At 41.2% G+C, this 26,257-nt stretch overlaps 1 protein-coding gene across 1 annotated transcript in view; it reads left to right on the top strand.

Annotated features, from left to right (window-relative positions):
* SMPX (small muscle protein X-linked) overlaps positions 1–21,246 on the top strand; it is a 79,533-nt gene extending 58,287 nt beyond the window's left edge. Inside the window, exons 4-5 of the mRNA XM_063444299.1 lie at positions 580–734; positions 20,979–21,246. Of these exons, the coding sequence (XP_063300369.1) occupies positions 580–720 (141 nt within the window). The 3' untranslated portion in view covers positions 721–734; positions 20,979–21,246. The remainder of the gene's footprint in view (positions 1–579; positions 735–20,978) is intronic.
* The last annotated feature ends 5,011 nt before the right edge of the window (positions 21,247–26,257 follow it).

The following is a 26,257-nucleotide window of genomic DNA, read 5'->3' as shown; positions in this document are numbered from 1 at the left end:
GCTCTGGAGTCCAATCGTTCATCTGTTTACAGTCCCAGGGATAAAGTGCATAAACAGATGGAAATATGTGGACTTAAAAGATGAAAAGTTCACTCAGTGATTGCCTCCGGATCTCCTTGGAGCTCAGTAGCCAGTGTATCCTGCTTGATGAGTTTCGTCCTTCTGTTGGACTTTTTCACATAAATCGAACCGAGGAAAGGCAAATTTGTAACTAGTGATCTTTAATAATGGCTCACTGTTAGCCCTGTCATGGCCAGGCACTCGAATTGGACCTTAGCTATACATAATAATAAACCCCTTGGCTCCCGGTTTACGCCAACTTGAGACGTGCTGTATTGATGGTTGTTAATACTATTGTTTGTTTTGTCTAATATATCTCTATTGCTGTATGCCTAAATTCCCTCTCTAACTTGTTAGTTGAGCATAAATAATTTTTAAAAAAATGTTCTGATAAATATTTGATCTGTTTTGTTGTAACATTTAATATTACCGTTGATGCAACATTTGTTTTACAAGGCAATTGTCGAACAAAAACTTTTTTATATATACATATGTTTTTATTTTTACTTTTATTTTTAGAGTGTTCCACAAGAATCACCAAATGAAGAGAAGAAACAACTTCCTGGGGCAGTGAAACTTCCTGGACCAGCAGTCAATCTCTCCGAAATCCAAAATAAAAAAAGTGGACTTAAATTTGTACCTAGAGCAGAGGAACAGTAGTGGTGATAGAAAAGGTGAGATCACAAAGCATTAATTATATAATTTATTCTTGTTGTGTCATCAATAGTAATTGATGGGGAGCTCTTGTCCAGTCAGGTATTTTAAAGGAACTATTAACTATTTAAGAAATATATACATTTATAAACTGCTCCTATTATATTTAGATTAATTGGACCCCACAGTGTATTAAAATAGAATATTTCCTGTCTCCACACTGTCACTCCGTTGATGATCTCAAGGTCATCCCAATGTTTCCAATAGAGAAGCGATAGGGTCCTACGGCACATCTACGGCTCAGTTCTCTGCTAATAGAATATATCTTATAGAAATACCATTGTATCCAATGCTTCTCTATGAGAAGTGCTCACTACTCTGAGTATGCACTCAAAGTATGCAGTGAAGTAAAGCCTCTCGGCTTTAAAAAGTGCGACGTTTCGGCTCAGCAGAGCCTTAATCCTGCATGATTAAGACTCTGCAGAGCCGAAACTTTGCACTTATGTTTTGGTGAGGTGGTGAACCCACAAATTAAGCTTACCTTCATTATCCTGGAGTGCTGCCTGTGTTCTTTTACATTTGACACAGATCCATACAGGCACACACACAGATACACACACACACACTGTCACTGATACACATACAGTTGCAAAAAAAAGTATGTGAACCCCTTGGAATAATATGGATTTCTGCACAAATTGGTCATAAAATGTGATCTGATCATCATCTAAGTCACAACAATAGACAATCACAGTCTGCTTAAACTAATAACACACAAAGAATGAAAACATGGCAACAGTTCATTCTTTGTGTGTTATTAGTTTAAGCAGACTGTGATTGTCTATTGTTGTGACTTAGATGATGATCAAATCACATTTTATGACCAATTTTTGCAGAAATCCATATTATTCCAAAGGGTTCACATACTTTTTCTTGCAACTGTATGTACACACATAGGATATACAGATACCCACACTAATATACATGCAAATATACAGACACACAGTTACACACAGACATACACTAACATGCACACTGAAACACAGATACACAGATACACACACTAACAGATACACAGACACAAACACAGATACACACTCAGGTGCAAACTGACACACAGATACAGACACATACACGTAGGTGCACACACTGACACTCTGATACACATACACACAAAAGAGATATACAGACACTGCTGACATATATGCAAATACACAGACACACTGATACATAGTCACGCACACACATACAATCACATGCACAATGACACCGAGATACAAACAAACACTCAGATACACAGACTGACAGATACACACACTAATACACATATACATACAGACGCAAAGGACAGGCAGCACCAAATAAAAAGATACACATAGCAACCAAAGTTACCAAAACAAACAGTAGCAATCTGATTAGAACAGTTAAATAGATCCCCAACTAAAAATAACAATAAAAATGGGGCATATCAACTAAGTAGTGAAAAAGATTGTGGACGGGGCGGAGCCAAACTGCTGAACTGAATGGCTGTATGTTGGAACTGCTCGGCACCAACAAGCCACTTTAATGCAGAATACAGGGCTATAAACCCTTCCCACATAATCCCGAAATGGAGCACCGGGAAGGCAAAGGCACAATGGGTCGCAAGACCAAGAAAGCTAAGCCGGACAAGCCAGGCATGAATAAGAACATAGGGGAACTCTGGCGACAGGCCCATAGAGCTGGGGAACCCAAGATGGCCGCCTTCGCGGATTATGCCTCTGATGTCTCTGATGATTTCTCAAATGGGGCAGTTGGAGGAGCACGTACCTACATTACCGGCCCCCAAGCCGCCACCCTTACCACCAGACTCGGCTCCAGTCACAACAGCGGTCCTGAAAGAACTGCTAGCGGGCCTTCAAGACACATTACAAGCCGACGTGGCCCAAATCCGTCATGACCTGAGGCCTGACAGGCCGTAAGGGCACATTGGAACGGGAAACCAGCCAAAATGCTCAGCAAATATTGCTTCTGCAGCAAACAGTACGTGAGCTGACACAGCAACAAGCAAAAACAGAACTGAGGCTTATGGCGGCGGAGGACCAAAGGAGGAGCCTGAACCTCAAGGTCAGGGGGATCCCTGAAGAAACAACGGAGGCAGAGCTACCTCACCTGGTACACAGACTGCTCCAGGTGCTTCTACCGCCCAAGCAAGCGAAATCAGTGGAGATAGAGGGGATGTTCCGCTTACCTAAACCGGTTAAGGCCCCAACTGAGGCACCACAAGACTTGATCATCCGGTTCCAGAGGGGTAAGGACAAAATGGTGGTCCTCAACGCAGTACGCAATCACTCCAGACCTATCGGGGAACACACTTGAATGGCGCCGCTCTCTCCAGCCCTTCACGTCCCTCCTACGAGAGAATAACATCCAATATTGATGGTGATCACCCCGCACCCTGCAGGTACAACATAGACACCACGCACCCAGTTCACGATCTACAGGGAGCAAAGGGACTGTTGCCTACGTTGGGGCTCCCAGGGGACTCTATGGCTAGGTATGGGTCAACTACCACCACCCACATCTGGAATCCAGCTACTGCACCTCCATTTGTTCCACGGGGACCAAGGAAGGAACCCCATACAGCAGCCACCACCTGAAGCACCTCGGACTGCCGGCAGAGATACAATGTTGTCCCCCAATAATACCGGCCCGGTACCACCACCACAGCCTAATCTATTTTTCTATTTTTTAATATTTTTTCTATTGTTTTTGATATAATCTTCCTTTTTCCCTTCCTCTTATCACTCCTTGGTTATGCAGCGGCCAATACCAGAAAAGGAAATTGGGACTAACAACTATCACACAACGTAGCCTTATAGAGCTCTACAACTCAAAGTTTTGATGTTATAAAGAGCTTAGCTAACTTAGGTTTTTCTTTTCTTTCAACTTTTCTTTTTAAACATTCAGCGCAACACAAAAGGGAGTTCCCACATAAATAGCCCACCTTTAAATCGACCGACAGACCGAGTGGACTGTATCCCCCTCCCCCCCACAGAGGACCATGAGAGCCTGGCATTTATACCTATATAATGCCCTAGGCATCCCAGATGAGGGTACAATGGTGCCCCAATACAGCAGAAGCTTTGCCTAGCTCTGAAGCAAGACAAGCAACCCAAACACAATATAAGAGGTCCAGGCCTTGACACATTAGAGGAACTCAAAGTGTACACGGAGACATACATACCACCTCACATAGTTAGATCCACTGCAACATTTCACCGAACTGGTGTTATATAAAATAAAAAAAATGTGCTGTGTGTTTGAATGCCATGTCAACTGTTTGTTATCACTTGCACTATATAATTAATTATATGCTCAGCGCTGATGTTTAGCCTAACACTCCACTACTTGTCATTACCCAGTGTCATGTCAATGTAACCTATGTTTTTTTGTTTTTCTTCTTGATGTTTGTCACAGTAAACTGCAACACAGCATCCATGCTATGTATAGCCTATTCTTGACTAAGCGTAGATTTTGACTACTGTTTATTTGACTAACTCTAACATTCAGAGAGGCTTGTGCAATCTTGTGACAACGAGCAACATGTTTATTTAGCATCATATATTTTCTTATGTAGACCTAGCCTGTTTATTACATTGTAAAAATGTAAAAAAAAAACAAAAAACGATTGTGGACATAAAGTGTACATAAAAATCAAAAGCACAGTAACAAGAAAACCATGGACATAAAAACTGCAGCCCTGCTATAAAATAATCAAATATAATAAAGCAAAGGACTACAGGCCAGTGTCCAAAAAACAATAACAAAAACATACACTAAGGTGCACACTGACACCCAGATACAAACAAACACACAGATACACACACTGATAGATACACAGACACACACACACAGATTCACACATACACTCAGGTGTACACTGACACACAGATACAGACAGATACACACACTGACAGATTCACACATACACACAGATACAGGCAGACAAACACACTGTATAATACACACATACACTCAAGTACACATAGATACATACACACTGACAAACTCTTCTTTTAACCACCCTCCTGTTTCTTACCTTTTGCCTGCAGGATGGTGGACTCTGCTGGCTGGGTCTGGCTCTCTCCTCCTCTCCGGCTCTATAGTTTTGTAATACTACCACACCCAGTGCTTCCTCTCACTCGGGTGTTAGCTGGGAGGATGTGAGCTCACTTCCTCCAAGGACTGCCAGGTTCCTTAAAGGGGCCTGATCGGCTATTAGAAATCCACAGCGCTGATCAGGACCCTTTGGAGATATGCCTATCAGGTGGCCCTAAGTGCATGGGTCATCCGATGTGCTCTCTCAGGTAGTTCTGCCACTGCCAAAACACACACATATATATATATATATATATATATATCTCAAACATCACTATATATATATATATATATATATATATGTGTGTGCACATTGGGAATAGGGGGCCTGGGTGCCTGGGCCCCCAGGACCATCGGGCCCATGACAACTGTCATGGTTGTCACCCCCTGATGGCAGCCCTGGTGCCTAACTAATAAGACAATTGAACAGAATTAATGTTCATACTGTAGAAATGCGTATTTAACCTGAAAGTTACCAATTAAACTTCTCCTGGATCCAGTTGGTATTTCTATGTCCAGAGGCTGAATAAATAATAAGTACATTTTTCTTACTAACCAGGTGGGATGTACAGAACCCTTAAGAACAACATAATGGCTGCTCATGAGAAGTTGATATCAAGACTGATAGCAGCAACAAAGCTGTATGTTTTCTTAAAAATCTTATTGGTCAAATCTATTTTTCATTGTTCCAAGGTCACATAAATGACTACTAAATTTGTTATTAATATAATATTTCGTAAATTATTATAGAGGACATTGATGGCCTCATAGGACAAAACAACTTTAATCATGTGTCAACTAGACCATGTGGCATAGTCATTGTAATGCTAATACACAGTCTTTTGTGAATTCAATAGAATCTTAACTGCCAACAATTTCATTGTGGCATTGTTGGGGTTACATGGATCATTGCACACAATACATACAGTTCCCTATCAGTTTCAGTTATATTTTGATTCATAGTCCTGGATTCTCTTGTAACAAATTACTCTGTTTACGGAAAAGTAATTAGTTAATTGAAGTCCATGGGAAATTTACTACTCAGTAAGCAGAGTAAACACAAACAGGGTTATTCAAAAAAGTTGGAATTCAAAGTCAATTCAAAGTAATTTTCACATTTAAGGTCAAAGTAGCCAAACTGAAAGCATAGCTTTCATGGCTTAGATAATTTTTTTCAGTTTGGCTATTCTGAGCTTAAAGGAACACTATAGTGTTATGAATACAAAACTGTACAGTGTTTTTCTTCTCCTCCTTCACTCGTGCCCCCCAGCAGCAAATAAAGGGTGATTTACCCGTTAAATACTTATCTGGGCGTGGCTAGCTGTGATCCTAACAAGATGTGTTGGTGAGGAGCTCCGGCTTCCACCGCAATAAATTGTCCAAATCCTTGCAAAAAACAACAAAACTCTACAAAAATGTATACCTACTACGACCTTAACCCCTCCAGCTGTGAGATGGAGCAGAAAAAACACAAACTGGGCCACTCAGAGAGCTGCCACTTACAGGACATTTGATGGTCCTTCGATAGGCCTTTGGAGGCCTCACTAGATAAGGAACAGCCCAGGGTGCTGTAGACTTCAAGCACAGTACAACAGAGGGCAGATTCTGATTCCGATGCCTCACCTTCTACCAAGGGAGATATCAAACAACTCCTGATTGACCTGCGAGAGGTGTGGAACGGGGAACTGGCTAAAGTGCAGGCTGAGATAGGAGGACTTTCCCGGCGCATTGACGAAGTTGAGACCCGAGAAGGGAACAGAGACACCCGAATCACAGCGACATGCTCTCAAGCAGATTCTCTACTCTCAACAGGTACAGAGACTTACTCAAAAAGTCTGCACCCTCAAGACACGGCTCCGCAGGCGGAATGTACGAATTCGCAGGTGTCAGGATCGGGACAGGGATCCAACACGCAGAGTACAAAGAGTGGAAAGGTACGTATACCGGGCCTTAGAATGGCCGGACTAACGTACCGAGAGTAATAGAGAATAGTCAGAGACAAGCCGAGGTCGAGGGAACGGGAAGACAGATAAGCGAGAGACAAGCCGGGTCAAGGGATAACAGAGATAAGCAGGGTAGTACAACAAGCCGAGTCAAAACCAATAGAGTAAACTAGAATACCAGAGCACTGAGTGACTAGACAAGCTAGAACCACGACAGGGCAATGAGCTGAAGAGAGAAGTAAGCTTAAATACCCTGGCTCTGGATGGTAATCACGCCTCTGACAAGTACCGATTGGATATCGGACACTTGAGTGACAGGTCGCTCGTGATAGCGTCATGACGTCACGTATTGAGCGTCCCGCTAGAAAAGGACGTGGATTCCTCGCGGCCGGTGTTTAAGTGACTGGATGAACCGCGAGGAACGAAGGAAACAGCTCGCCTGGACGGGCAAACCACCAAATCTCTACCTCCCTTAGAGGTAGAGACCTCAGGTACCCTGACAGTACCCCCCCTCTCAGATACGCCCACCGGGCGGAAGGAACCGGGGCGAGATGGGAAGCGGAGGTGAAATGCTCTGCGAAGGCGAGACGCATGAACGTCCTCCTGAGGTACCCAACTCCTCTCCTCAGGACCATATCCCCTCCAGTTGACCAGATATTGCAATTTTCCCCTTGAAATTCTGGAATCAATGATGGAGCTGACCTCGTACTCCTCCCGACCCTGCACCTGAACAGGACGAGGTGAGGAAACCTTAGAGGAGAATTTGTTGCAAATAAGAGGTTTCAACAAGGAGACATGAAAAGAGTTAGGAATGCGTAAGGCAGGTGGCAGAGCAAGGCGATACGCAACCGGGTTGATACGAGTGAGAATCCTGTAAGGACCTATGTAGCGAGGAGCAAAGTTCATAGATGGGACTTTTAGGCGAATATTCTTAGTACTCAACCATACCCTATCCCCAGGAACAAAAACAGGAGCCGCTCTTCTATGCTTGTCAGCGTGTTTTTTGAACAACGAAGAACTATGTAATAGAATTTGCCGAGTCTGATCCCATAATCTCTTCAGGTTGGCGACATGATCATCAACCGACGGTATCCCCTGAGAAGAGGAAACCGAAGGAAAAATCGAAGGATGAAAGCCATAGTTCATGAAGAAAGGGCTAGAGCGAGTTGAATCACAAACAAGGTTATTGTGTGCGAACTCCGCCCAAGGAATCAGACCGACCCAATCGTCCTGGTGTTCGGAAACAAAGCAACGTAGATACTGTTCGATCTTTTGATTAGTACGTTCAGCAGCTCCGTTAGACTGAGGGTGATAGGCAGAGGAGAAGTTCAATTTGATACCCATTTGAGAACAAAAGGATCTCCAGAAACGTGAGACAAATTGAGAACCTCTATCAGAAACAATCTCCGAAGGAATCCCATGTAGGCGAAAAACCTCTCTCGCAAAAATCTCCGCCAATTCAGGAGAAGTCGGAAGTTTAGGTAATGGTACGAAATGAGCCATCTTAGTAAATCTATCCACCACCGTGAGAATAACAGTTTGTCTCTTGGAAGCAGGTAAATCAACGATAAAGTCTATGGACAAACAGGACCAAGGTTTCTCAGGAACGTCCAAGGGGTGTAACAGGCCACATGGAGAAGCATGAGGTAGTTTAGTCTTGGCACAAGTCTCACAAGCTGCGACGAACTCCTCAATATCTTTTCGAAGTGAAGGCCACCAGAAATCCTTGGATATCAGAGAGTATGTCTTGCGAATACCAGGATGACCAGCTATCTTACTTTCGTGAAAACATTGTAAGAGCTCCAGTTGAAGTTCAGGAGGAACAAAGTTTCTTCCCTCAGGAGTGTTTCCGGGAGCTAGATGTTGTGACTTCAAGATCTGGTCAAGTAGCGGAGAATGAATTTTAAGACTGGTATTAGCAATAATATTGCATTTGGGTACAATGGAGGACACAAGTGGTTCAACTGAAGCAGAAGGCTCAAATTGGCGAGATAGCGCATCGGCTTTAGAATTCTTTGAGCCAGGTCTGTAAGTCAGAACGTAATTGAAATGGGTAAGAAACAATGACCAACGAGCCTGCCTGGAGGACAAACGCTTGGCCTCTCCGATATAAGACAAATTTTTGTGGTCTGTTAGAATGGTAACAGGATGTAAAGTACCTTCCAATAAATGTCTCCACTCTTTCAAAGCTTTGATAACCGCTAGTAATTCTCTGTCACCAATGTCATATCTGCTCTCAGTACCGGACAATTTTTTAGAGAAAAATCCACATGGATGTAATGGTTTATCAACACCCAACCTTTGAGATAGGACAGCACCTAAACCAGTCTCTGATGCGTCTACCTCAAGCAGAAAAGGCAGGGAAGTGTCGGGGTGAACTAAAATTGGAGCGGAAGCGAAAAGCTCCTTGAGAGTTTTGAACGCAAGAAGAGCTTCAGTAGTCCAATTCTTAGTATCAGCCCCCTGTTTGGTCATATTAGTGATAGGTGCGATAATTGAAGAATAGCCCTTAATAAAGCGCCTCTAATAATTGGAAAAACCAATAAATCTCTGTACGGCTTTAAGACCTTTGGGTAAAGGCCACTCTAGAATGGACTGGAGTTTATCCGGATCCATCTTAAATCCCTCCCCAGAGATCACATAGCCGAGAAAGGTTACCTGGGTTTGATCAAAGCTACATTTCTCCAACTTGCAGTACAAACCATGCTGAAGAAGCTTGTGCAAAACCCTCCTGACTTGCTTGTGATGAGTCTCAATCTCACTAGAATGTATAAGTATATCATCTAGGTATACAATGACGCACTCTTGCTGAAATTCCCTAAGAACCTCATTTATCAGATCTTGGAATACCGCTGGTGCATTGCATAACCCAAAAGGCATAACCGTATATTCATAGTGACCATAGCGAGTATTGAATGCCGTCATCCACTCATGTCCCTGCTGGATTCTCACTAAGTTATATGCCCCTCTGAGGTCTAACTTGGTGAAAATTGTAGAGCCCTTCAAACGATCGAAGAGTTCGGTGATCAAGGGAATCGGGTAGGCATTTTTAATGGTTATCTTATTCAAGCCTCGATAATCAATACAAGGTCTCAAAGAACCATCTTTCTTTTTAACAAAAAAAAATCCAGCCCCGGCAGGGGAGGAGGACCTCCTGATGAATCCCTTGTCTAAATTCTCGTGAATGTACTCCTCTAGAACTGAGTTCTCTTTCGTAGATAATGGGTATACATGACCTCTGGGAGGCATGGTACCAGGGAGTAGGTTAATTTTGCAATCAAAGGACCTGTGTGGGGGTAAGGTATCGGCTTTCTTTTTGTCAAATACTGCCTTTAAATCTAGATACTGAGGCGGAATTTGTGTCTCTGTAGGATTGTCAGAGGTAGTCGATGTGTTAGTTAATCCGAGAGGTAAGACCTTCCGCAAGCATTTTTCTTGACAATTCTTTCCCCACGAAACTATCTCCCCTGACTCCCAATTAATAATAGGGTTGTGTCTCCTCAACCAGGAGTACCCCAGGACTATGGGAATAGACGGAGAAGAAATGAGCATTAAGGATATATCCTCTTTATGTAGGATGCCAACAGTTAAGTTAATCGGTATGGTCTCATGGAAAATAACAGGCTCAAGTAACGGTCTACCATCGATGGCCTCAACAGCCAGTGGTGTCTCTTTTAACTGGGATGGGATAGCATGCTTGGCAACAAAACCCTGATCTATAAAGCTCTCAGCAGCTCCAGAATCGATTAGTGCCATAGTCTTTACTACTCCCTTCTCCCACCTCAAAGAAACGGGTAACAGAAGCCTGAACTCTTTGTAGTTGTGAATAGAGGACAAAGTAGAAACACCCAAGGCCTGTCCTCTAGAGAAACTTAGGTGCGAGCGTTTCCCGAACGATTAGGACAATTTAGGCGTAAATGTCCTCTGACTCCACAATACATACATAAACCCTCCCTTCTTCTGTACTGTCTCTCTCTCTCTGTGAGATGAGTACTGCCTATCTGCATAGGTTCAGAAATACGTAAGTCCTCGAACTCAGAATTTTGAAAGGTAGGCGCTAGTTTAAAGGAGGGTCTACGGGTCCTATCTCGAGTGTTCTGCCTCTCTCTTATGCGTTCATCAATACGAGATATAAAAGAAATTAAATCCTCCAAATTCTCAGGGAGTTCTCTAGTAGCGACCTCGTCAAGAATTACATCTGATAACCCATTCAGAAACACATCTATATAAGCCTGTTCGTTCCACTTAACTTCTGCCGCCAAGGACCTGAACTCTAGTGCATAGTCCACAAGTGTTCGATTGTCCTGTCTAAGGCGCAACAGTAATCTAGCTGCATTGACCTTTCTACCAGGAGGGTCAAAAGTTCTTCTAAACGCAGCTACAAAGGCATTATAATTATAGACTAGTGGATTATCATTCTCCCATAAAGGATTGGCCCATCTCAGAGCTTTCTCAATGAGTAAAGTAATAACAAATCCAACCTTCGCTCTATCTGTAGGATAAGAGCGGGGTTGTAATTCGAAATGGATGCTAATCTGGTTCAGAAAACCACGGCACTTCTCCGGTGACCCGCCATAACGTACTGGTGGGGTAATACAGGAAGAAGCACCTACAGTGGCTACCTCTAGACCTGAGACTGCAGGAGAAATAGAAGGAGTACGTGTCTCCTCAGGTGGGTTGCTAGCACGAGACAAAAGTGCCTGTAGTGCTAGAGCCATCTGATCCATCCTATGCTCCATAGCGTCAAACCTGGGATCAGAAGAACCAAGCTGACTGTTTGTACCTGCAGGATCCATTGGCCCTGTCGTAATGTCAGGATCGGGACAGGGATCCAACACGCAGAGTACAAAGAGTGGAAAGGTACGTATACCGGGCCTTAGAATGGCCGGACTAACGTACCGAGAGTAATAGAGAATAGTCAGAGACAAGCCGAGGTCGAGGGAACGGGAAGACAGATAAGCGAGAGACAAGCCGGGTCAAGGGATAACAGAGATAAGCAGGGTAGTACAACAAGCCGAGTCAAAACCAATAGAGTAAACTAGAATACCAGAGCACTGAGTGACTAGACAAGCTAGAACCACGACAGGGCAATGAGCTGAAGAGAGAAGTAAGCTTAAATACCCTGGCTCTGGATGGTAATCACGCCTCTGACAAGTACCGATTGGATATCGGACACTTGAGTGACAGGTCGCTCGTGATAGCGTCATGACGTCACGTATTGAGCGTCCCGCTAGAAAAGGACGTGGATTCCTCGCGGCCGGTGTTTAAGTGACTGGATGAACCGCGAGGAACGAAGGAAACAGCTCGCCTGGACGGGCAAACCACCAAATCTCTACCTCCCTTAGAGGTAGAGACCTCAGGTACCCTGACAGCAGGGTACCGGAGACGGTGGGCCCAGAAGTCTTATTGAAATATGCAAATGCAGTGGCAGATGCACTGGAGGTCAACGGAGAACTGCCTGTGCCATCGTCATCAGGATACAAAAATTGTTCTTATTGCTTTTGACAGTGTTTTTCTACATGCCCCTACCCACTAAACCACCTCTTAAACCATGTTTCAATATATATATATATATATATATATATATATATATACACACACACCACTTGATTACCTTTTACTATACATAACAAAATCATGTGGAAAATCTTGTCTTGGTGCGACACATGTATGTGATTCCACAACATAAATAAAGAATTAAAAAAAACAAAACACTTTCCTTGTTCCAGCGCCGTTGTCCCTTGAGCTGGGTAGGGCTCCAGCTCCTCTGATGTCAACTGATAGAGGGGACCTAAAACCGTAATGTTTAACATTGTAGGTTTAAGGGAACAAGGAAACTGCACCCAGACAACTGTGTACTGACTTTCACATACCCCCCCAAACTAGCACTAAATTGACATCCTGGATACATGATCCCCTATAGTCGCCAGAATGGGTGCAATCCGTAGTTCACATAAACCCAAACGAACATAAAAGAAGTGTGATTAACTAATATGTGAACTAGGGAAATACCGAGTTAATTTTCTGTCTATTGTTTAACATGATACCAAAAACTAAAAACTTCATTCCGCATGCTTCTCGAATGTTGTCTAATCAATGTTATATGTGCCCACAACTATGCGAATTTTGATTGTCTTTTACATTGTGATATATAAATGTGGGATGATATAAATAAAGAATAAAATATATATATATATATAATTACTGTCATGTTATATAGTAACTGATACAGCATACCATATTTTTCTATGTATAAGACGCCTCCATGTGTACGACGACCCTTATTTTTTGGGCCCAAAATTAAGAAATAAATATTTTATACATCAAATAGAACAACTTTGATATTTTAGAGGTGACTTCTGAGGAAAAAAAACACACATCTAATTCTCATGCCTTCCCTGTGCTACGGTACTCTGTGACGTTAATGGCTCTATAGTGCATGCTGGGAGACTCCCACAATACAGCAGGTTGTGTGAGGGCATGCTGGGACATCACAGTAGTATTTCTTCTGTTTCCTGATCCCCATTTCCTCTACCATAAATATAAATCAGAAAGCAAGACCTACCTGAGGTGGAGCATACCTAAATATGGATGCATGGATGCATGTCTCTGAAGCTCCGTTGGTGGTGCATATAGGGACCTTTTCCTCCTTGCCACAGCATTCAGAAATGCATCAGCGGGAGGTAGGCCAGGTATGTGTGTAGGCTGTGGCACACTGAAATGCGGCAGGTGTCATCTTAATTTAGTGTTGTTTTTAACCCCTGCAGTGACATTCCGTGTATAAAACGACCCCTGATTTTAGACTAAAAAACTTTAGAAAAAACACAGTCTTGTACATGGAAAAAATATACGGTAACTTTTTGCAATGCCCTAACCATCATTTGCAATGCCCTAACCGAATTTATTATACGGGGTTATAATAAATTCACTTCTTAGGGGCATATGCATCTTTCTCTAGCTAAAGTACTTGATTTATCTAGTTAAAAAAAAAAAAATTGGGGCGGTATGATTTATGATTAGAGTTATGTAATAATAAATAGTGGTCGCAGCATAGAGGGGATTGATTTAATGTAGAGGATTTTCAAGGACAGAAAACAGGTGTGTGCATAGCTTGACAGTGATAAGAATATAGTCCTGTTAGCTACTCAATGGCAAGTTGCTGGCAGGCGCTACCTGCTTCACTGCCAGTCATGATTTTTGACAACTGGTGCCAGGTGTCTCCCTGAGCCTCACCACATGTCCTTAATACAGCTGCTTCATGCTCGGATAGCTGAGCCTCTTATATGACTTGCTTGTAAATAGTTTTATTGAAATATACTAGCAGTATCATTCAATAAGGAGAGGCTGCAGTTTAATATTTTGTAAGCACTACTTATGTAAACACAGAGAATGAACTGTATATGCAGTTAAACTATGTATTATATTATTTAAAAAAAACAGAAAAATTTATACTTATTTTCATTGGGCAGACTAGATTGGCCGAATGGTTCGTATCTGCTGTCACATTCAATGTTACGCAGAATTGTAAATTAAAAAAAATAAAATACGTTTGATGATTCGCATTATATATTGTGGTCTAATAGAGTAGATTGTTGAAATAAGCAGCTTCAGCAAACATACTCCAGTTGGCTTTTCACATAAAGGCAAAGCCAAAAATAACAGGAATCCCATGGACTTTGCTAAAGCAGGAGGTAACCAACTTACTGACTCCAGATCTCTAAAATCATAAGGTGATTATACCTAGGAAGTATGACTTCATCAAAGGGTCACCTGATAGGGCAGCTTTTTTGGAAAATGTTTAGGGTAATCCTCAATTGGAGACAGGGGTGTGGTGTGTAGCTCTGCCTTGAACCCACCAATTGCCTGCCCGCCAGTTCTTGCCAACTCACGTATGATGACGGATGATGACTGTGTTATGTGGTGATTTTTCCTTCTGCTATGTTTAAGATTTGTAACTCAACAAAGAGCATAGGAAAAAAAATATTTGCTGTTTTGAAAGTTATATAGATAATAAAAACTAATTCCAAAAATTAAATATAAAAAAAATATGCTCACATTCAAATGTTAGGCAGGTGCCCAACTGGAAGAGTCTGTATGCAGCTATAACCAAACCCCACTTCTCATTCTAATCTTATAATTAGCCCCATTTCTCATTCTAATCTTATAATTAGCCCCATTTGTCTTTAATCTTATAATTAGCCCCACTTCTCATTCTAATCTTATAATTAGCCCCACTTCTCATGGGGGAGATGGCAGGTGGTTGCTAGGGGTGGCATGCATTGAATGGGAGAGAGCAGGTGGTGGCTAGTGGTGGCATGCAGTGAATGAGGAGATAGCAGGTGGTGGCTAGGGGTGGCATGCAGTGAATGGGGAGATAGCAGGTGATTGCTAGTGGTGGCATGCAGTGAATGGGGAGATAGCAGGTGGTGGCATGCAGTGAATGGGGAGATAGCAGGTGGTTGCTAGGGGTGGCATGCAGTGAATGGGGAGATAGCAGGTGGTGGCTAGGGGTGGCATGAAGTGAATAGGGAGATAGCAGGTGATTGCTAGTGGTGGCATGCAGTGAATGGGGAGATAGCAGGTGGTTGCTAGTGGTGGCATGCAGTGAATGGGGAGATAGCAGGTGGTGGCTAGGGGTGGCATGCAGTGAATGGGGAGATAGCAGGTGATTGCTAGTGGTGGCATGCAGTGAATGGGGAGATAGCAGGTGGTTGCTAGTGGTGGCATGCAGTGAATGGGGAGATAGCAGGTGGTTGCTAGGGGTGGCATGCAGTGAATGGGGAGATAGCAGGTGATTGCTAGGGGTGGCATGCAGTGAATGGGGAGATAGCAGGTGATTGCTAGGGGTGGCATGCAGTGAATGGGGAGATAGCAGGTGATTGCTAGTGGTGGCATGCAGTGAATGGGGAGATAGCAGGTGGTTGCTAGGGGTGGCATGCAGTGAATGGGGAGATAGCAGGTGGTTGCTAGGGGTGGCATGCAGTAAATGGGGAGATGGCAGGTGGTTGCTAGGGTGACAGGCAATAATTGGGGAGTTGGCAGGTGGTTGCTAGGATGAGGGTTTGTTCAAAGCAGTTAGTGTCTATAATGAAAGGTTGCAGACACTCCGTAGCAGCTGATTTATCTCCAATTGGTGCCTTGCAGCTTGCCATGCATTACACATTATGCAATATTCTATTCGAGGAAAGTGCTGGGTGGGTGCACTAAAAGGAAGGCTTCAGGTGTCATCCACCTGGTTCACATGTCTTAGCCTGCCAATGCTCGATTTTGCTGACCACATTTTGAGCAGTGATTGTCTGTACGGTGTGGATTGACTCTCTCTGGAGGGGGGGATTTGAAAGACCCTATATGCATGGCGTTTAGAGTGAACATTTAAATGCATTTATAAGTCTGTGATAGTGCATAAAGTCCTATTTTTTTGTTACTATTATTATTTGAAAAATAAGTGCAAAGTGATTGTGGCTAGATACTTTTGGCTCAATAAAAAAGACAGGGAATAAAGCCTAGATTCAGTCTGCCTCTAAATGTCCAATAAATAAAGTGCATGAGTTCCCTTTAAAAACAAACAAACCACAAAGCAGCAGGAAAACGATCAGCTTTGTGTTTGTTCTACAAACAGGCTAGAAACTGATGAATGATTTTGCTGTCATGAATAATTTCCTTCCCAGCACTATAAATAGCCCCATTTGTCTTTAATCTTATAATTAGCCCCACTTCTCATTCTAATCTTATAATTAGCCCCACTTCTCATGGGGGAGATGGCAGGTGGTTGCTAGGGGTGGCACTGGCATGCATTGAATGGGAGATAGCAGGTGGTTGCTAGTGGTGGCATGCAGTGAATGGGGAGATAGCGGGTGGCATGCATTGAATGGGAGATAGCAGGTGGTTGCTAGGGGTGGCATGCATTGAATGGGAGATGGCAGGTGGTTGCTAGGGGTGGCATGCATTGAATGGGAGATGGCAGGTGGTTGCTAGGGGTGGCATGCATTGAATGGGAGATGGCAGGTGGTTGCTAGTGGTGGCATGCAGTGAATGGGGAGATAGCAGGTGGTTGCTAGGGGTGGCATGCATTGAATGGGAGATGGCAGGTGGTTGCTAGGGGTGGCATGCATTGAATGGGAGATGGCAGGTGGTTGCTAGGGGTGGCATGCAGTGAATGGGGAGATAGCAGGTGGTTGCTAGGGGTGGCATGCATTGAATGGGAGATAGCAGGTGGTTGCTAGGGGTGGCATGCAGTGAATGGGGAGATACCGGGTGGTTGCTAGGGGTGGCATGCAGTGAATGGTGAGATAGCAGGTGATTGCTAGTGGTGGCATGCAGTGAATGGGGAGACAGCAGGTGGTTGCTAGAGGTGGCATGCAGTGAATGGGGAGATAGCAGGTGGTTGCTAGGGGCGAACGTGAACACGCTATGTTCGCCGTGAACTATTCGCCGGCGAACCGTCCAGGACATCACTAGCTGCCAACTACAGTATAGTGAAGAGGGGGCCCAGGAGACTTAGTCTTCCCCTTCCGGCAGGTCATGAGCTTGACATGCAGGCCGCGTGGAGCATTGCCATGATAACCTGCGGCAAATGCTCTACCTGCCAGGCTTGCAAGAGTTGGAGAGGATCTTGTGGAGGTGGAAGATGGAGTTTGCTTCACTACTCTCTCTCTTTCGACTGCTGGGTGGTCCTTCTAGAGAGCATCGCCAGTAGTGACGCAACTGATGAAAGCTTCTATGGGTGAGCCCATACTAGTAGTGGGCATGCACACCTACTCAAAGGGGCATGTAAGCCTGGCATCCATCACGTCAGTCTGACAGACAGCCTCCTGCTTGCAGGACCATGCAGAGAGCACTGATGAAGTGTTCTTTGCATGGTTATAGTACAAACTGCACAGTGTGAGTGGGTCTAATGATGCGCTCATGCTGTGGTGCTCGAGGACAGTTCCTAGGTGTCCCTGGATGCATGACACCAGCAAACTAAATCAGGATGGTGGAACAGCTCTCTGAAATTGTGACTGTGCCGCCAAACGTGGGACATTTGGGAGTCCTGTAGCAGTAGGACATTGGCTGACTAGACTTTCGTCATTAAAATCCCTCTTTGTTTAACATATTTACAATGGTTAATGTGAGCCTATTCTCTCTTAAATACTATTTAATTTAGTGCACATGCTCCTTGGTGATGTGACAGCAGGAATGTTACAATCCACTATAACTGCAATTTGTACTATCAGCGGTTTATTTATTTAGTTTTAAATCCATGATTTGTCTGTTTATGAGTGACAGGGCATTTCTGTTGACTATATAATCGCAGTAACAATCCCCATGAAGTATGTCTTTAGAATGTACTCCCAAAACTTTACAGGCATGCTTTCCTAACAAGCTGTCTAAAATGGAAATTTAATGTGAAATATACTCTTGAAACAGTTGATCTAGCTTTAACCGCATGATAATACTGGCACTTTTTTTATTGCAATGTCTATCTGTTCTATTGATGTCAAGCTGTATTTGATAGACTCCACTGGGGAATAATACAACAAATAATAAAACCATTTTAAAGAATACATAACAGTAGTTCTATGTGTGCTATGACTGAACAAATAGTCCATGATTCCTCTTGAATATCAGTTTTGAAATGTTGCTGTTTTGAAATAAAATCATGTTTTAAGCAATTGAATCGACACACTACCAAGAGATAGAGGACAGACCAATGCACCACTCAACACTACGCAAAAAAACTGACGCACGCCCTAACCAACGTCACTGACAACGTGCCTAATTATCAACGTGAATATGTCGAAAAACGAGCTGTAAATGAACCTTAAAATAAGTACTAGACATATGCACACTCCCCTGCTTGGGAAACTCGCTAAAAATGCCAATCTTAACAAGAACAGAGATCACACATTATAAGTCCCTGCAAAGTCAAATGACAAAATGCCATTGTTATACCGATTCTGCATTTCATATTGCTTGTCAAACATGCATTATAACCCCTGTGTGGGTAAACTGTTCCTTATATTGACCTAAATAAAAACGGATCTAATACAATTAAATCAACATAACTTCAGCCTAGGTTTGTTTGAATGGTAGTTCTCCTGGGGAGAGATTTAAAATGTCTTTCTCTTAAACTCTTTTAAGTGTATTCTTCACCCCGTCACATATTTACCAAACTCCTTATTCAGTGCTCATGTTCCTACTTTAAGGACAAGATCGACATAATCTCAGACGTACACCTTTCCTCTTGTTAATCAACATAATATCACACTCCACACTCCAACCCTGACCTACTTGCTCTTGTTAATGAAGAATATCTTCTAACATTTACATAGCATAAAAATTATTTTTCAAAAGCCCTCCTGAAAAAATTACTCTGTGGATGTGGTGATAAGTCTGCACATTTTATTAATATCTTTGTTATATATATTTATATATCTTCTTAATCTAGACATCATCAAATCATTTTAACGCATTTCGCTTCATTCCTATTACACTGGTTCTTGTTTGCTATCATCAAGGCCCCGATTTAATATTTTTGAATAAATGTTTAAAATGATTAAATATATTGAAATATACTTTCATATGTTTTTACATATTAAATTTCTTTTATATATGACATATATTTGAAAAACGTATCCACAAATATGAAATGATTTGAAAAGCATGTCCAATATTATTATATCTGGGTGCAATTTGATACTTCAATGTCGTTTTTGATCCTGTCCTCATTTGCTAAAGTATAATGCTCAATTCCGTTTATTGGTCACTAATGATGTCTTTATAATTACCATATCCTCATCATCAAACAACCAATAAATCCAGCTGTAATCAAAGCAAAGTAGTGTTACGGGATTCTTAACCTCATCTTTCTCTGCTGCTTTATCCTTTGCAGACATAATATTTAATTGTATGATTTTGCTATTACATGACGAAAAGTCATGAAGTTTGGAAGTAATAGAAGAACCGAACGTTCAGCAGGTAAAAGAGACGAATTTGTGGATATAATAGGTAAGTATAGGAAAACGTTAAAAAAATGTCGTCGAATGGGCCATTCGCGAAAAATAAGCGAACGTGGCAAACAGCCGAATAGCCCTATCTGCCGAATGATGAGTGGTATGTGTGCACTACAAATCATCCGAAAGTGCTTAATTCGTATGCGCACACAGCCGAAAACCGCGGAAAAAACATGCGCAAAATGGCGCAGAGGATTTCAAGAAAAGGAGAATTAGAAGGAAGAAGAGGTAAACGGAGGCAAAAAGCCACCAAACATGACAGGGGAGGTCTGGACCCTGGACACAATAAGCAAATAGAAAATATGCAACAAATGATTCTAATTAAGACAGAATAAGCAATATATAATGTGATAAAATATATATACCAGAAATTAATAAGAATAAAATAAAATAAAATAAAATGAAGCTATATAGTACAATAGCAACTAGAATAATAATTATTAATAACAATACAATCTATAAGGAATGATAGTATTAAACAAATGTAAATAGGAAATAATATGACAAAAGTGACATGTACTTATCTTTGTGTCGGAGCAGCAAAGAAAGACGGAAATGGAAGGGAAGTGCTGCCTATTATACTGGGACCTGAGCGGGGAGGGGCCTATGTTAATGTATGTTCATTATTTTTTCATTCTGTTTGTATTCTTTGCTGCTATTGGTGGACAGTAAAGAAAGGGATATGCAATATGAGCCTCCGTGTCTTGTTATAAAATCAAGGATATTTCGAAAGTCCTCTACAGATCCTCCTTCTATAGCACAAATATTGGTTAATCCCTGTTTTAGCTTCTCTGCATTTCTCACTTCCAAAGACTCTCTCATCAAATCCTTTGAGTTTAGCTGGTATAATGTTCTAGAGCTACAAAATATCTACGGAATTTACTACAGAATGCTACTCCAAGTCAGCTTTTAAAGAGACATATATATATATATATATATATACATCCTACTCTTGAACAATGAGGTTTGTCTACTAGACCACAATATGACCATATGTGCATATTATGTTTCACATATCCTTGTCCTATTATTTCTGTCTGACAATTCGACTCTGTTTTATCCTTTATCTTATACTACTTGTACACCAGGATTTGTTGTCCCTAAATTTATGCATGGTATTTGTAGAAGTAGTTTTTTTTTTTTTGTGACAACTGCTAAAACTAAATTGTACATTTTTGTTTTGCAGGTCTGGTATGGAGTATGATTGACAACCATCATGTGAAGAATAGAAACCAATTAAATATTTTTTATACTTGTATAAAGATTTTAAACTACATCAATGCTATGTACCTTCACACTACAGCAAATACATTATTTGTACATTTATATGCGTTGTTCATAGGCAAGATTTCTAAGTGAAAAAGTATTGAAACTCCATGTTTAATAATCTGGATTGTATTCTATTTTATGAAACCAATGGCTGAATGTTAAAAAGTAATGGCTAAAATAAAAAAAAATAAAACGTTTTCAAAAAATGTAGTCTCATTTGTTCAGTTTATATATTTGTACTGTGAATGGTATGCAAGGGAACAGAGGGCAGTTAATATTATACATAAATTATAACATTTTTATAAAATTACAATATTTATTCTTTAAGCAGTATTTTCTGCAAGGTTATTATGAGAAAATGAAATGGTTCACATTTGATTGCCGTAGTTTGTTTTGTGGACTGAAATGCCATATCTCATTATGTGACTTGTTTCTAAATAAAGTCAAGCAAATTGAATGGCCTCCAGACCACACTCACCTTTTATTGTATATTCATCTTGATATTTATTTAAAGGAACATATAGAGAGTGCTAGCTTTATGTAGGTTTCTTTTAGCAGTCACAGAGAGTGCTTAGTAAGACATTATTCTAGGGTGAAAAAATAGTTTGAATGATTGATCTAACTCTTAGAAACATAGAATGTGACAGCAGATGATAACCATTCTAGTCTGCCCAATTTTGTAAATACTTTCATTAGTCTCTTGTATCTACCTATCCCACGCATGCTTAAACTCCATTGTGTTAACTGTGAAGGAGCTCCTGTACTCTGACCAAGTACCTCCACCCAGTCCGCTTCCTAGCCGCTTGCAGGGACCGTGGAATGCTTCATCCCCAGTCGCCAAAGCTTGACTGGGGTCCTTCTGGAACTTTTCCACACAACCAGGCTGCAGCTCTCCTTCCAGGCAGGTATCGTCCTCTCTGCCTCATACACTGCAACTCTTCTTCCAGGCAGGTATCGTCCCCTCTGCCTCATACACTGCAGTCCTTCTTCCAGGCAGATATCCACATCCGCCTACAATGTTATAGCTCTTGTCTTGTCTCTTGTCTAAAAAGAAACTTGCGGCCTAGCTCTCTTGCTTTATCCCAGGGGTAGAGGGATCCTGCAACCAGCAGACATGTCCAAAGACTCTGTCACTGGGATCCATACGAATACACACAGGACAAAAGGAAGTGACATCCAAAACGTTATTTTACTTGGGACTAGCACATATGATCATTATTATTATTATTATTATTATTTTATTATTTATATAGCGCCAACAAATTCCGTAGCGCTGTACAATGGGTGGACTAACAGACACATAATTGAGATCAGACCACTGGACGTACAGGAACAGAGGGGGTTGAGGGCCCTGCTCAATGAGCTTACATGCTAGAGTTTACATATACATTGCTAACAACTCAATACAATTACAGTCAAATCACAGCAAACAACATACGGCAACTTATTATAACACAATGACATATTTATAAATGGGTGGCGAAGACAATCATTAACAGAAAATATCTCTCCTGCCTGCAGAATTTAGCCATATGCAAATCTTCCCAAATATATCAAATTAAGTAGCCTTGCTATTCAGGTAGCGCATATTGCTGTTGCTACCAACAGAGGGCACTACACAGGCTCCAGAGCTAAATCCACCTATTTGGTAGCAAAATCAGCAGTACAGGAGAGCAGACAAAACATTTAGCAGTATACACACACATACATTATAAACAATTACATTACACACACCCTGCACCTATAATGGGTACAGGGTAACTAAAACATAAGAAAAGTCCAGCAACCTACATAATAGTCTGTCTGAGGGTTCAGGTGATGGTGACTACCGTCACATTAACCTTTACCACTTCATCTGGAAGGCTATTTAATGAATCCACTACTCTTTCAGTAAAGTAATACTTCCTGATATTATTTTTCAACCTTTGTCCATTTAATTTAAGACTATGTCCTCTTGTTGTGGTAGTTTTCCTTCTTTTAAATATAGTCTCCTTCTTTACTGTGTTGATTCCCTTTATGTATTTAACCCCTTAGTGACCTGACAGTTTTTCAATTTTCTTACCATTTGGAACCAGGGCTGTTTTTACATTTCTGCGGTGTTTGTGTTTAGCTGTAATTTTCCTCTTACTCGTTTACTGTACCCACACATATTATATACAGGTTTTCTCGCCATTAAATGGTCTTTCTAAAGATACCATTATTTTCATCATATCATATAATTTACGATAAAAAATTATATGAAATATGATTGAAAATAGTTTCTAAATTTTGTCCTGAGTTTAGAAATACTCAAAGTTAACATGTTCTTAGCTTTTTTTGTGCATGTTTTAGGGCTATAAGTACAAGTAGGACATTGCTGTTTCAAAATAAATATTTGTAAAATTTCTCAATAGTGACATTATAACACTGTTAGCTGTCATAAACACATATAAAAAAGAGACCCCATGCATGAATACACACTATGCTTATAATTTGTAAAACGACACACAATGCTTTCATTAGGTAAATATACATTTATGTCGTGGGTGGGGAGAAGAGGACACAACTATCTCCAGCATCTCTGCTCAACTTATCGAAAGTTCGTCATTTTATATGCAGCATTTGATAAATACATACATTTTCAATGAGCCCTGGACAGAATTGTGCCCAGGGACCCAGAAAGATGGCAGTCTCTTCCTGGATAAAGGCCGCTAGTAAATGACATTTTGATGTAAATATGTCACGATGGCAGAACAAAATACTCTCAGGCTTTAGTAAAATGACACAATGATAAATGCTCTAGCTTCCACCATGCATGTAAATATAGTTAGACATGGGTTGTGTTGTGTCTCCTATAATTACCCCAATTTTGTCTTATCAAATGCCCACTAGTCAGATTAGGTCCATATATCCTCCTCTACACTATTTAGTTGTTATGAGATCAGGAGTGGAATGAGGTACCTGTGACAGGGAGGGGTGCAAAACCGGGGAGTTGGCCCAGACTACCAAATATATACATGAAACCAAGAGACTGCACTCACCAAAACATGCATACATTATAGGGTGCTGCTGGGGCCAATTAATACAACATAAAAATATATATATGAATTTGATTTAAAAGCACCTAATCTAGGCAAAATATAATGGGGGTTTAGTTAAAGTATATGATCATACATTGCATAAGCCTAGCACGACGTCAATGTACCCCATTCTTGGCAGGTCCTACTCTGGATTTTGTATGTTGTGTGAATTGGGCACAGCGGCACCCTATAGGCGAGGTATATGTTCAGGTCAGTGCAGCCTCTTGGTTTTAAATATATATAATATTTTAAATTTAAAAAACAGATAACATTTGCATCTTGTAATACTTTTTTTATTGGACTAACAGCATTTTTTTAATGACAAGCTTTCGGGAGAACCTCCTTTTCTAAAGTCTAAAGCATTTCTCAGTAAGGACGACACAGAATTCAAATCTGAGTTGTGATACAGGGGTTAAATCGACATGAGTGCAGATAAGACACAGGTTTGATAGAAAATAGACACCATTCTCTCAGAGGGTCGTAAATATCTTGTGTGAAGATCACAGAGCGAGGGGGGAGAGGGAGAAAAAAAAAACCCAAGCAAACAGTGCAGAAGATGGTGCTAGAAGGGGAGAGTAAACAAATTACTTACTTAGATAAAGAATACATGAATTCTCACCCAAGAGTTACAGAATATGTATGAAGGCCTATATCCAGGCAAATATATATATATATATATATATATATATATATATATATACACACACACACACACACACACACATACACGCACACACACAGTGTATGAGTATACACAAGTACATACAATGATATGCATATAAATACAACCAAATGCACAAATATATGTATATGGACACATATACATCCATCCATGCACAAGCACCGATACATGTACCTACACATGTACAAATGTGCCTACACATACACAGACCCATATATATATGTATATGTACACATACAACTATTCACATATACACATATATTGGCATATATACACACAGATATATACATACATATACACAAATATATATATTTATAGGCAAACACATACACAGATATACATACACATGTACACACACACGCATTTAAACATAAACACATATAATTACATGTACATGAACTCATATACACAAATATCAATGCACAGCCACATATATAAGAATACAAGCATAAGAGTATGGGAAAGCATAGGTCTATATATAATTCTTTGTATATTGATATAATAAACATGTAATTGGAATGCATTTTAAGATGTGGATACATATGACAGAACAGTGCGATAATGCTGGGGGAGTGTTCATGTAAAGTGTTGGTGTAGCGGAGCTGCAATATTAAATCCCACGATCTCCACTGGTATAGAAAGTAAAAAGTAAAAAGTAAAGCGCTGGAAAAGAAGGCAATATCCCAAATCCCCCAGTAACCGGATGAAACACAGTTCTGGGAGTCAACTGAGCAATATGATCTAAAGTGGCTAGGTTTGCCACAGTTGGTAGTGGGACAGGAAACACAAATCAATATTTAGTAATCTATTCTTGCTGTTAAAAAAATTGGATCATTCTGGCTTCAAAGGTTTTTCTTGATTGCTGACAAGTAATATCCTGCTGCCCAATAAACACACGAAAATTATATAATTTGGGTAAGGGCAAGGGCCACAGCTTTATTGATAACTTCAATAGCCAGCATCTTAACTCTGTCAGCTGTTGGGATGTTTCACCAACAGACAGCTCTATCCAATATAAACCAGTCTAGCCTGCCCCCGCCATCAGCTCTTAGTAGGCTGCGACTCCCTAAGCCGTCTCGGCACCTTCTTCCACTTCTAACTGTGCTGGCCAGGAATACCAAGAGCTGTGACAAAACAAAAGAAACAACAACAGCACCCACAACCCCCGAAATATACAGACACACTTGCAGTTCTAGGGCGGGCAGGTGGGAAACGTTAGGCTCACTACACTTCTGCCAGGAGACTGGTGAGTTCCCTCCCTTTTCACCCTTTTTATCATGTCCCTTGGTTGCAACAATGTATACTTCCAAATGTATCCCCTTATCCCTGTCATCAGCCACGTCCTCCCTTCCTTATCATTCCAGGACAGCTCTTTATTAGGTATTTTTTAAATCCCCTTTCAGTACTTTGATTTTTAGGTCGTTGATTAAGTGGCCAGGGTGGATAAAATGGTGT

The sequence above is a fragment of the Pelobates fuscus genome, chromosome 1, assembly GCF_036172605.1.
Source record: "Pelobates fuscus isolate aPelFus1 chromosome 1, aPelFus1.pri, whole genome shotgun sequence".
Taxonomy (NCBI): domain Eukaryota; kingdom Metazoa; phylum Chordata; class Amphibia; order Anura; family Pelobatidae; genus Pelobates; species Pelobates fuscus.
The sequence above is the reverse complement of the archived record's forward strand: the minus strand, read 5'-3'. Positions and strand labels throughout refer to the sequence as shown.